The sequence below is a fragment of the Mustela erminea genome, chromosome 12 (genome assembly GCF_009829155.1).
Source record: "Mustela erminea isolate mMusErm1 chromosome 12, mMusErm1.Pri, whole genome shotgun sequence".
Taxonomy (NCBI): domain Eukaryota; kingdom Metazoa; phylum Chordata; class Mammalia; order Carnivora; family Mustelidae; genus Mustela; species Mustela erminea.
Genome location: NC_045625.1, coordinates 88,501,899 through 88,515,449, shown reverse-complemented (window position 1 = coordinate 88,515,449; position 13,551 = coordinate 88,501,899). Strand labels below are relative to the sequence as shown.

At 40.2% G+C, this 13,551-nt stretch overlaps 1 protein-coding gene across 6 annotated transcripts in view; it reads right to left on the bottom strand.

Annotated features, from left to right (window-relative positions):
- Positions 1 to 13,551, bottom strand: part of RIC1 (RIC1 homolog, RAB6A GEF complex partner 1) — a 143,527-nt gene that overhangs the window by 12,613 nt on the left and 117,363 nt on the right. For all 6 annotated transcript variants that reach the window (XM_032307520.1, XM_032307522.1, XM_032307523.1 and 3 more), the window contains 5 exons: positions 10,671 to 10,709; positions 10,229 to 10,339; positions 9,379 to 9,468; positions 8,572 to 8,732; positions 7,460 to 7,598 (listed from right to left, as the gene is read on the bottom strand). In XM_032307520.1, coding sequence (XP_032163411.1) covers positions 7,460 to 7,598; positions 8,572 to 8,732; positions 9,379 to 9,468; positions 10,229 to 10,339; positions 10,671 to 10,709 — 540 coding nt within the window. The remainder of the gene's footprint in view (positions 1 to 7,459; positions 7,599 to 8,571; positions 8,733 to 9,378; positions 9,469 to 10,228; positions 10,340 to 10,670; positions 10,710 to 13,551) is intronic.

The window sequence follows — 13,551 nt, the reverse complement described above, 5'->3', positions numbered from 1 at the left end:
ACCACAGTGCGACTACTGAGGAACGCAAGTGAACCTGAGTCAGGGCAGAGCTGAATTTTCCTGACATAACTAGGAGAGCTTCAGAAGTTCGCGGCAATGAGAGATCACTTCAGTGACCGGCCTGACATAGCCAGAGAAGGCTTACAGGGTGAGGCGGGCCTTGAAGGGCGAGGACGACACACGGGAGGAAGGAAAGGGTCGGCTCTCCAGCCGAACGCCGCCGCTGTGAATGACACGGAGATGGAACTTCTCTTTAGGGAAAGTGAGAAAAACCTGACTAGATTAGGAATATCACGAGAAAAACGCTGGGTGGTAATGGGACTTTCAAGGAAGGCTTGGAAAGCCAGGTTAAAAAACAAACAAAAGACAGGAAATAAGCTACTACTTACAATTCCTGAATAAGGGAGTTATTAAAAATTCTGGGTTATTCAGGATGGCTTACTCAGGAGAGACAGACATTACAGGTGTTGACGTCAGGAATGAATGAAACAGTCTGTCCTTTCGCTACGGAAAATTTCAATCCAATCCTAAAGCAGAGAGCCCAACACGTGACTGCCCATAAGCCCTCTCACCTGGCTGCAAGTTGAAAAGCTTTGTTCTAAAGCACATCTCAGACATGAAGTCTTTTTCCACTTGTAAAGAAGAAGAGCATGTGGATTTACAGAAACAAAACAAAAAACGACTGACGCCTTAGGCCTGAAAGGCAGGAAAAGAGAAGTAAACTAGCAGGATTTCAGGGGCGCACCTTGGTGGGTGCTAGAGGCGGTGAGGTTACCACGGGTAGAAGTTCCAAGCAGAAGCTAAGGAAGGGGAAACTGAGCAGTTTCATTTCACTGATCATTAAATTTGAAGGAATCTTAAGACTTGCGAATAAAAACGTGAGCGATGACTGAAGTACGGACGAACACACCAGAATCTAAGCACGGCTGGTCAACTGAGGGAGTCAGATGAACTTTCTGAAGCCAAGTATGCCGGGGAGGAGGCGAGCAGGGCACCAGGAGAGCACAGTGTCACAGAAAGCAAGAGGGAAAAAATTTTAGGAAGGAAAGGGTGAGAACTCAGAAGCTACGGGCCGGCGTCCCAGCCAGGGCCTGCGCGCAGGCTGCATTTAAGCTGCCATTATTACTTAGGGTTCAGTCTGGAGAACGGTAGCTGCCCTACATATTCTATTTGCAAAAACAGTTACACAAAACACTCTTAGTCCTGCCTGCCAGACACTACTGGGACTGTGGAGAAGAAATGACAAGAGGGTCCAGAAGATTCATGGATTTTGTCTTCATTCTGGTGGTAGGCCACATCCAGGCAGGTACAGTGTAATAACTTACATTAATTTACAAGGAAGAGAAATTAAAATAATAAAAATAACAAATCTCCAAGCAACTGTCACAAAGCTCAAGAACTTCACTTGGAAAGAAATCTTTGGGTCCCCATTTTGCATGTAATGACACGAAAACTAAAGATGTGATTATCTCTCCACAACACAAGCTTCAAGGTAGGAGAAGGAAAAATGGAAATTATAAGGTGCGCACTATTCTAAGAGCTGGAGGGCAGAGGGCAGAGGAGAAATGAACACACAAACCAAGAGTCAGACCAGAGAGCACACGGACCGGCACAGAGACTCCCCGACACTTTGCAAAGACCTTCTGAGAAGCTACTGCAAGTCACCGCTATAGGACTCATGTCCGTACTGACCCCTGGGAAGTATGAAAATGGTGACTTTCACTACATTTGACATGATCTTATTACACAAACAAACCCACTTCTCTTTCCTTCAGCTGTATTCACGCATTCAACACTTTCCACCACTCTTAGAGCATGAAGACCAGGGGAGTGCGACAGCACTTTCCAGCCAGTTTAATGAGCTTTCCAGGAACTTAACATTAAAGCAGGGACTACCTGTATCCCCGAAATGCCACACTTGAAAGGATCAAACACACCTTCTCTTACTCTAAAAATATCCTTAGTAGATGACTCTTATATTTATGAGTTTCAGAGACAAGGAGCCCAGTCTTAGGAGGAAGGCTATCTTACTGATAAACAACTTTCACTGTTAGGGTTTTTAAAATTTTTAATATGAAATCAAGACTTGTTTTGCTGTAGCAGTCCTGGTCTTCCCTCTGTGTAAGGTGGAATCAATCTAATTCCTATTACATTTCAACTCACTTTTTTTCCCCTTAAATTTAAATTCAAGCTAGTTAACACACAGTGTAGTATTGGCTTCAGGAGTAGAATTTAGTGATGCATCAACGACACATCACACCCGGTGCTCACTGGAAGTGTCCTCCTTGATGCTCGTCACCCCATTACCCGAGCCCCTCAGTGTGTTCTCTGTATTTAAGAGTCTCCTATGGTTTGCCTCCCTCTGTTTTTATTTTTCCTACCCTTCCCGTGTCATCTGTTTTGTTTCGTAAATTTCACGTATGAGTGAAATCGCATTTGTCTTTCTCTGAGTTACTTTACTTAGCGTAACAACCTTTAGTTCCATCCATGCTGGTACCAATGGCAAGATTTCATTCTTTCTGATGGCCGAGTAACACTCCATGACACACGCACGTGGATGGAGTGGATGGGTGTGTATGCACACCCCATTTATCAACTGATGGACATTTGGGCTCTTTCTGTACTTTGGCTATTGTTGATAACGCTGCTATACACACTGGGATGTGGGTGCTCCTTTCAATCTGTATGTTTGTATCCTCTGGATAAAAATCTAGTAATCCAATTACTGGGTCATAGTAGTGCATTTGCTATGTCTATTTTTAACTTTTTGAGGAACCTCCAAACTGTCTTCCAGAGTGCTGCACTCTGCACCAGCGTGCACTCCCACCAGCCGTGTAAGAAGGGTCCCCTTTCTCCACATCCTCACCAACATCTGTTGTATCATGTGTTGTTAATGTCAGCCATTCTGACAAGTGTGAGGTGGTATCTCACTGGGGTTTTGATTTGTATTTCCCTGATGCTGAGTGATGTTGAGCATCTTTTCACGTGTCTGTTCGCCACCTGGATGTCTTCTTTGGAAAAGTGTCTCTTTATACCTTCTATCCACTTTTTACCTGGATTATTTGTTTTTTGGGTATTGAGTTCTTTATAGATATTTTTTTAATAATGTTCAGTTAGTCACTGTATAGTACATCATTAGTTTTTGATGTAGTGTTCAACGATTCGTTAGTTGTGTAAAACACCTAGCTTTGGATACTAACCCTTTATCTGATATGTCATTTGCAAATATATTCTCCCATTCCGTAGGTTGCCTTTCACTTTTGTTGGCTGTCTCCTTCGCTGTGCAGTAGCTTTTTATCTTAATGAGGGCCCAATAGTTCATTCTTGCTTTCATTTCCCTTGCCTCCAGAGACTAGTCCAGCAAGAAGCCGCTGCTCCCAAGCTCAAAGAGGTTGCTGCCTGCTTTTCTCCTCTAGGATTTTGATGGTTTCACATGTAGGTCTTTCATCCATTTTGAGTTTATTCTTGTTTATGGTGTGAGAAAGTGGTCTAGTTTCATTCTTCTGAATGTGGCTGTCCAATTTTCCCAGAATAATTTGTTGAAGAGACTTTTTTCCTCTGGATAGTCTTTTCCACTTTGTCGAATGTTAGTTGACCAGAGCTGAGGGTCCACTTCTGGGCTCTCTATTCTGTTCCAGTGAGCTGTGTGTGTGTTTTTGTGCCGGTACCATACTGTCTTGATGAGCACAGCTTTGTAATGTAGCTTCAAGTCCAGAATCATGATGTCTCTTGCTTTGCTCTGCATCTTAAACATTGCTTTGGCTATTCGGGCTTTTTTTCTGGTTCCACACGATTTTTAGAGTCATTCACTCCAACTCTGTGCAGAATGCTGGTGGTATTTTGATAGGGACTTCATTTTATGCGTAGGTTGCCTTGAGTAGTACAGATGTCTTTTAAACAATATTTGTTCTTCCAATCCAAGAGCATGGAATGTTTTTCCATTTCTTTGTGTCCTCTTCAGTTTCTCTCATACATGTTCTATAGTTTTCAGCATACACACCTTTTGGCTCTTTAGTTAGGTATTCTGAGGTATCTTATGGTTGGGGGCTACAGTAAATGGGACCGACTTCTTTCTGGGCTGCTTCAATACTGGTGTATAGAAATTCAACAGCTTTCTCTACACTGATTTCATATCCTGTGCCTTTGCTGAATTCCGATATCAGTTCTAGCTATTTTTTAATGGAGTTTTTCAGGTTTTCTACATTGAGTATTATCGAAGTCCTAGGCTCAGCAGTCAGCCAACAAAAAGAAATAAAAGGCATCCAAACTGGCAAGGAAGACGTCAGACTGTCACTCTTCACAGTCAACTTAACTTCTTTATCTGCTCTTCACCACATCAGATCTCTCCTCTTTGTGAAAGGCTTTTTTTTTTTTTTTTTAAACTTTTAAAATTCCAGTATACTTAACATGCAGTGTCATATTAGTTTCAGGTGGTGTGTAATACAGCGATTCAGTATTTCCATACATCAATCAGCGCTCATCACAAGGGCATTCCTCCATCCCTACCCCCACCCACCTATCTACCTCCCTTCTGGTAACCATCAGTTTGTTCTCTACAGTTAAGAGAACTGTAGAGAAAAAGTTTGTCTTTTTCCTTTGCTCATTTGTTCTGTTTCTTAATTTCCACATATGAGTAAAATCATATGGTATTTGTCTTTCTCTTATTTCACTTAGCATTACACTCTCTACATTCTTCTATGTCATTGCAAATGACAAGATTTCATTCTTTTTATGTATTTTTAAAGATTTTATATTTGAGAGAGAGAGTGCTTGTGAGCATGAGAGGGGGGAGGAGCAGACAGAGGACAAGGCCGACTCCCGCTGAGCAGAAAGTCTGACATGGAACTGGATCCCAGGACCTCAGGATCATGACCTGAGCGGAAGGCAGACGCTTAATTGACTGAGACATCTGGGCGCCCCTTTTATGGCTGAGTAATACTCCATAGTGTATAGACCGTATCTTTAACCATTTGTCTACCAACAGACACCTGGGCTGCTTCCATAATTCGGCAATTGTAAATAATGTTGCAACAAATATAGGGGTGCATGTATTCCTCTGAATTAGTGTTTGTGTATTTTGGGGCGTAAATACCCAGTAGTGTGATTACTGGATCACAGGGCAGCTCTATTTTTAACTCTGAGGCACCTCCACGCTGTTTTCCCCGACGGCTGCACCAGCTCGCATTCCCACCACCTCGGCATGACAGTTCCTTTTTCTCCCCATTTTTGCCAATGCTTGTTTCTTGTGTTTTTTTATTTTAGCCATTCTGACAGGTGTGAGGTGACATGTCACTGCAGTTTTGATTTGCATTTCCCGGATGACGAGTGACGAAGAGACACATTCTTCATGGTCTGCTGGAAAGCCTTGCTTAAAATGAGCTCCCCAGTACTACTGGTGCCACTGCTTGCCCACTGTATCTGGGATATACAGGGAGTCCCTTTATTTCTCCTAATATGAAAACTTCAAACATGAGAGAGAAAACGTCAAAGTGTAGAGAATAATACAATGAACCCCCATATTCTGATCACACAAATTCACAATTATTCAAGATTTTGCCACATTTGCTCCATCTACCCTTTTTTCACTTATTTTGCTCAAGTATTTTATTATATTTTTAAATATTTTATTTTTTAAATAATCTCTACACCCAAGGTGGGGATTGAACTCCCAACCCTGAGATCAAGAGTCACCTGCCCCACCAACTGAGCAAGCTGGGTGCCCCTACACCAAAGTATTTTATTTTATTTTATTATTATTATTATTTTTAATTTTAATTTTTTTTTTTTTTTTTACACCAAAGTATTTTAAAAGGCGATGAAGTACGTGGATACTTGCTGGTATAATCACAATACCAATACCAAATCTAATAAAATCTACAATTATTCCTTAATGTCACCTCTCAGTGCATACTGAGTATCTCTAAGTGTTTTAATAGTGTCTTTTTATAGCCAGTTTGAATCAGGATATAAATGGGGCTTGAGCATTGCATTTGGTCGGTATGGCTCTAAAGAATTCTTTAGAAGAGTCTCCCCTTACCATCCCCAACCCCACCACATTACTGACTTGTAGCTGTCCTACAGAAGGTTCTACATTGTGCTTCCTTGTGGTGTTAAACAAAACCTCTACCCCTGTATTTCCTATGAATGAAACTTGACTCTAGAAGCTTGATTTAATTCAGGTTCAGTGTTTTGGGCAGTAATTCCTCATGTGAACTTTAGGATGCATCTCGCCAGGAAGCAGGCCACACCTGGTTCTCCCACTTGTAGTAATGCTCGTATTGATTAATAAGGCTTAGATCTGGCCACCTGGTCCCCTCACCGGGAAGTTCCCCACCGACCTTTCTGCGACGGCTTCATCGATCATGATCACTTTCTGATTCAGTTATTTCCTTAGGGGCAGCGAAATGGTGATTCTGTAATCTCACCTTCCTTCCACATCTTCTAGCTACAATTCTTTTGTGAAACAGAACTTTCCCTTATCATCTGTGACTCTCTGGCTACCATGAAACATACTTTGCAGAGGAAATGGGCTCTAGATTCTGAAGATGAATGGAAGTGCCTTAATAGGAAGTAAAAGACAGACTGGGAAGACAGAAATGATAGATACATCTACATAGTTATAAATCCGCATAGTTAATCCTTTGAAAACAGGTTCCACACTGACACAAAACTTGGGAACCGTCTGTGTAACAGAAGGAGCCTTGGAATAGGAAGTTAAACAACTTCGTGGGTTTTTCCCCCCGCCCCCCAACTTCGTGGGTTTAATCAGAAACTACAGCATTATTTTCTTTCCTTATAGTTTAGTTGACTAATCATGGAGTTCTCTGTATTTTATATTCAGTATTCCACTTTTTTCCTTCTCTTTCACTGCCAAGTTTAGGGTCACTAACAGCCTTTATTCAGTGGCCTCCCAGTTACCTTCCCTAAATCCAATTTTGTCCTACTCTGGTTCATTTTCCCCCTTATAGTTAGACTAGACATTACAACGCTGAGATCTAGTAATATTCAGCTTAAAACACTTCAGACTTTAAGATAAACTCCAACCACCCTGAAGTTCTTCCATTTTTCTTACCGATAGGCCTCTGCACTACTGTTCCCACTGATCTGAGATTCGGCTCTTTACACAGGTGACCACCTGTCTTCGGGCTGTCACTTAAGTGGTACAGAAATTTCTGACCGTTGGACTATTCCAGCTGTTCATTCTACACTCTGAGAGACCTCTGAGAGACCTATATGGTTTTCTGGCACACACATCCCAATTTTAACTATTTATGCATGTAATTATTTCTTTATTGTCTGAGCAGAAACCAAGTTTGTTTAGTTTGCCACTGCAGCCCAGCATCTTCATGCAAAGCACATTTTAGAAACTTGATACTTGCTGAACAAATAGCTTCTGTAAGCAACTTAAAATGCTAAAAACTGAGAGAAGCTCTCCAGAGCCCCAACGACGGTACGGTACCTGCTGCGGCATCTTCAGGGTGATTCCATTCTCTGTGCTCACGGAAGTGAGAGTGACTGAAACTACCAGGAAAGGGTGAGGAATGTAGCGTGACATGGACACTTCCTGAAGAACTTGAATGCCGGCAGTAGTACTCGGACTGCAAAAAAAGAGAGAGAAAGATACCCACACACCTCAACATCAAGGCCAGCAAGTTTTTTTGTTTTTCTTTCTTTTCCACTACTAACAGTACAAATTTCATGCGTTTGGAGGATCCAGATGCCTTCCACCCATTATTCCCTCCCCTTCAAGCATCCTTCCGGCAGCAGACTGGTGAGGTTGAGATATCCAGAGAATACAAATGGAAATAAGGGAGAAAGAAAGGGAGTACAATGCAGAAGGGAAGAAAAACCTAGGGAAACTAGGAAGGAAAAAAGAGGAATAGTTAAGTTGGTTGAGAAAGGACATGGCTTCCATGAGAGGCTAGTAAAATCTCTTATATCTATCTCTACAGTATTCCTTAATCACTAAGCTATTTCAGCAAATACACACTCTAGGGCTATTTACACACACACACACACACACACACACACACACACACACAGACAGATCACAAGAGCAAAATAAAACTCAAGAGGCATGGTCTAAAGGCTACCAGCCGACCGGCCACCCAGAAGAATGCAGGCAGTGCGCAGCAGCACCAGGGGCCGCCAGCCCCTCCCGTGGCGGACCGCAGCTGCCTCGCTCAGTGCGAATCGACAGTCTGCTAAGGACACACTTCCCAAGGCCTTAGGCCAGTGAACTCCTTCAAATTTCCCCACATGTCCAGAACATTAGGATAGTTAGTAACCACTTGTTTTCAAGGCTGTGAAAAAAATTAGTACCTAAGTTACCCCATCCCAAACCAGATTTCCCCCCCGAACAAGTGCAGTAAGAGCAGCTGAAGAGGTTGGTGCAAACTATTTATTCAGGTAGCTAAAAATAACTGCGTGAACATCACTAAATACAAAATTTACTTTTTTCACTTCTAAAACAAAGGAAACTAAACACAGGGTAACTTTTGAGAAAATAAAAATGACGAGGAAGCACAGTATACAGAAGCAAAAAGTGACAGTCGCACGCCATGCACTTACCCATCAGACTTTCTTTCAATGCTGTACAGGCAGATGGAACAGTCTGCTCTGAACACTACCACCACGTCCCGGAAGACACTAAGCAGCAGTGTTTCCGCTTGTGCTCGGGTGACGTGGGCGAAGGCGTTGTCCAGGTTTGATGTGCGCAGGTAGACTCTGAGCTGAAGAACAAAGAATGAAAAACTGTAAAAACAAGACACCTACACCTCAGGCAGCTAAATACTCTAGACATGCTGTTTTTTTTATCTACTGACATCAAGTAAGAGAAGTTTAAAGACCAATCTGAGCTTTCGCAATAAATGGATAAATTTTGTAATTTCACAGGATAGCCTCATTCTACAAAAAACCAAAAGATGAAGCAACTAAAATTGGGAATGTACTATTATGAGGTACTCCTTCTCAAGACCTGCATATCCAGACCTGATAAAAGTAGACCAGCACTTTCTGAAAACATAAACATACAAACCAACAAATTAATAAATCTCTAAGGGCAGCCATCCTTAGGAACATCTTTGCTTTGAACAACCTGCGTTATTTACAAACTTCACAGACAATGTCTAACAGCTAAAAATCCTTAGAAAAAGTTGTCTCAGAAGTTCTGATTATCCCTTAAAAAAAAAAACTTTCTTAAAAGCAGTAATCTGATATGAGGGTCTGATTTAGGTAAAAAAGCCAAATGCCAAATTCTTAATGAAAAAATAAAATGCTATATTCATTTCCCAAAAATTATATTTCTATTAAACCAGATAGTGCTTAACATCTTTAAAATATAAAAATCTGTTATCCCTGAGAGAAAACAAGCCTTACCTCTTCTTGACGGTCACTTATGTTATAACATGCCAGGACAATAAAATCATTCCACCAGGCTAAGCCACCTGTCACAATCATATTTTGCTCCTTAAAAGATAATTTAAAAAACATATTTACCTTTATTTATATGCTGCCAGAAATTACAATAAGTAACACACTTATAAAGTATTCCTAAGCAAACAATGAGAGCTTAAATTATTTCTGCTCTATTCTTTATCCCCCCCAAATTAAGTATCACTCTAGGCCTTTATGAATAATAATTTATATTCTATTTTGAAAAAATTAACATTTCTATCAATAATTGGGTGCCATGTAGCACCATTATTCCCTTATTCAACAGACTTTGGTTTAAAATCCTGCTTTACAACTTACCAGCTGCTTGACTCTGAATCCTGGTTTCTTTCTTATAAAAGGGTAACAACTGTGCCCTCTCTGGGTGGTGAAGGTCAGTGAGGCCCCTGAAGTGCCCCGCAGGCTGCCACTACACATTAATCCTTGTCTTTTCCTATTTGATTCTTGCAAAATCCAACTGCACATGTTTCTGTGCTACACACAACTTCACATCATATACAAACAAGCGGGAAATGATCTCAAATTCAGTGGAAGTTGATTCTGACCACATCTGATGAACTCAATATGGAAGAGTAAATCCTCCAATTAAAAACAAACCAATCTTCTCAATACAAAATGCTTTATCAAGTACTTCATTAGAACTGACCTTAGATGTAATCCAACACCATTTTTTAATATTTGGTATTATTTTTTAATGACTAGTGGCTTAGAGTTATTTCATACGGTAGTGCACTTATATTCTGAGAAATCAGTTTTTAATTTCAAAAAGACTAACCTGGGTAATGTTTCCAAAAAGTTTCCATTTTTTGGTGAGTAAAGAGTAATGTGCAAAACCAAACTTGCCAACCACAGCAATATTCTGTCCAAGTTTATCAATAGCTGAAAACTAATTCAAAGAAAAAATTAAGAACTCTTCCTTGCAAATGTATATACTTAAATATAAAGAACTTAGCATTATTGTGTCACGCAAATAGACTGTTAATAAATGTTTGCTAAGTGAATTAAATGAAAGTGCTAAATTAAAAAATCTGAATATTTATACACAAGTTACATTTCATCAAATTACTGATGTTAATACGTTAACAATGTACAAGGGATCAAGTATTAAAATTTTATTATCAACGCGCCCACTGAAAAAAGGCTCAATTCCCAGAATGCCTCCTGCAGCAAATACTATCCAATAAAAATTAACCCCAACAAAATAACAAGTAACTCACCCGTATAGGCCAATTGCTCTCTAGATAGGTGTTGGAAATCTACAGAAAATAATACATCAATTTGGTAAGACTCCTGCAACATATTTAAACTTAAAGCACTTAAAGCATTAACATCACAATATGATATTCACTTTCCTGTACAACGTTTAAAGTGTTCCCGAATAGTGGGTATTACTAGCAGAGTATTTGGAATTTACTTTGAAATACCAGTCCATATTTCACATCTCCTGATGTACACCATTTCATTATGGGTGGCTAGATCAGGCTTTCCTACACTGCTTTTTCTCTACACTGTTTTTGTTTATATTAAATACTGAATATGACATACAAACAGACTGAGAGAACCAGCCACGAGGGCAAGCAGGAACTGTAGAAATGAAGAGTTTGAGGGCCTCAGCAAGTTTTGTTTTTGCTTTTTAATGGGAGGTATTTTTATTACTTTTATGTCTTCTGATCAAAATAGCAAAACACTGCTTATAAAATTTAAGCAATATAAAAATGTACAAAATTGGGGCGCCTGGGTGGCTCAATGGGTTAAAGCCTCTGCCTTCGGCTCAGGTCATGATCTCAGGGTCCTGGGATGGAGCCCTGCATCGGGCTCTCTGCTCAGCAGGGAACCTGCTTCCTTCTCTGTCTCTCTTAGCCTACTTGTGATCTTTGTCTGTCAAATAAATAAAAAAACCTTTAAAAAAATGTACAAAATAAAAAAAATGAAATTCTGTTCTATCCATTGCTCCAGAGATAACTGCTGGTTAGTCTTTATTCTCTCTCTAAACATCCATACACAGGTAAGCATCTGTCTGAGCTACTCTTTTTACTGAGGTATTTAACCTATTCATCTGTAACAACTTTGAATTACAGACAGTAACACTTAATCTGCAATGGAAGTAGGAAATACACCTTCCTCCTGTGTCATCTGTCTTACATCTCTGTACATGGTATCTTTGTATCACTCTAGCAAGAATTTTAAATTTAAGAGATTCTTCCATAAGATATTAACATAGATAAAGAAAATTCTAGCTTTACTGAGACTGACTTCTCCTCTAGCCTACTGATTAAGCAGTTTTTATGAGCACATGGTGAGTATGGCATGAAAATTATCAGAACAACAGACAGAACAAGGGAAAAACTCTTCTATTCCTGGAATAAGAGAACCTCAATTTATTTGAATTCATTTTCATTGTACTCCATGTATTACATATTTTTTAAAAAGGAAAGCCAAATTAAAAATCCAGTACAATGCAATCAAATCCAATAAGATTCTTTGTGTAATGTGAAGACAAAACTAAAATCGAATTAAAAGTAATATGCTAAAAATATCTGTATTAACCTTGATAAAATTTACTCATAAAGCTATCTGTTAGACTTCACTTATTATCTAGTAAGTCAGCCTAAAATCCAAATAAAGTAACAGCTTTTGGTTCTGTTATTACAAGTTCTCAATCCTAGTGCCAGTTTGTAGACCCTCGCCCTGCAGAATTAAGGGTAACGGTGCCATGATATATGCTTGAAAAAGGCTTAACTCCTATCTTAACAGATTCACTGCACCACACAGGCCAGTTACTAAAGTCCCGGGAAGGGTGGCGTCGGTTCAGAAGCCTGGTAATCTGAGGGAATGATCAGGCGGGGACAGAAAAGCTCAAAGTAGTTTTGTGTGAGTCTGTTAAGTGAATTCTCTGTTTGGATGAAGAAAATCAAAGTAGTCACTTGAAGAAGGATGTCCCTGGAGTATAACTGAGCCAGCCATCCAGAACGCGAAAAAGGACTCCCACTTCCCCTGACCCTGGTGTTTCCTAAGTATTTAAGAAACATGGGGGTGGGTAAAGTGTGAGCTGGGATCCCAATGCCAACGCGGATTCCAGCTTGAAGGGTTCCTCAGCATGGCACCAAGGTAGAGTTTTATCAAACGGTCTACACTCTAATGAGTATCTGTAAGAAAAAAAGTTTTTTATTCTTTTAACCCCCAAAATGTAGGAAGTGCCACAAACTACAAATGATTTATTTTCAAAGCTTGAGTTTAAGTTTAAAATGAAGCTTTACTTCTGATACAGTTGTGTCTGAAGATGCTATGAAATGAAAAGTGAAAATGAAACATTCATTTTCCCTAGTAGGTCACATTTATGGATCTACGTGTCACCTGAGCTTTGAGCTCTGCCCCTTACACTGAGAACAGGAAATGGCAGAAGTAAGGCAAGAAGCAGCTAATGAATCATGAATTAGTCAGGCCAGGACTGCATACTCAGGGCACAAAAGTCACACCACGCCACGCCACTGGGAGCCTGAGTGCTAAGGTACAGAATCTCCATTCTCAACATCTTAGGATTCCTCAGCCTCTTAAAAAACCTCAATCTACCTTTTTTCCCCCTTCAAGTCATTTTGCTAAAACCCTGTCTCCTACCTAGACCGCTTCTGTCCGTTGCTGTGAGACTGTGAGAGCCATTCTGCCAGCAGACCTGCCCCGTGCCAAACCCCGCATCTGATGCATCTGAGACGGTCCTCAGAAGGTCTGCCAATCATTTATAAACGAAAGAGTCTTTACAATCCTCTGTTGACAGCCTTAGCATATTTTGTAAGCCTATTTTTTCCCAAATGGTTAGCCAGTTAAATTACAAAACCAACATTTCAGAACAGTGGATGATAATGATTTATGCTTGTAATGTTTGTAAGAAATGTTTGTATCATACGAAGTTCTGAGTGTTAAATGGCAGTGCAAGCAGGAGTGCACCCTAAAACCATGAGGGTGTTGTTATAATTCCACATTATTTGTGTTCTGCTTGTCAAACTACTTTTGAAGTTTTTAAAATCTGTAGCTAGGAAAACTAAATTTAAACACACACACACACACACACACACACACACACACACACAGCACCACTTCTAC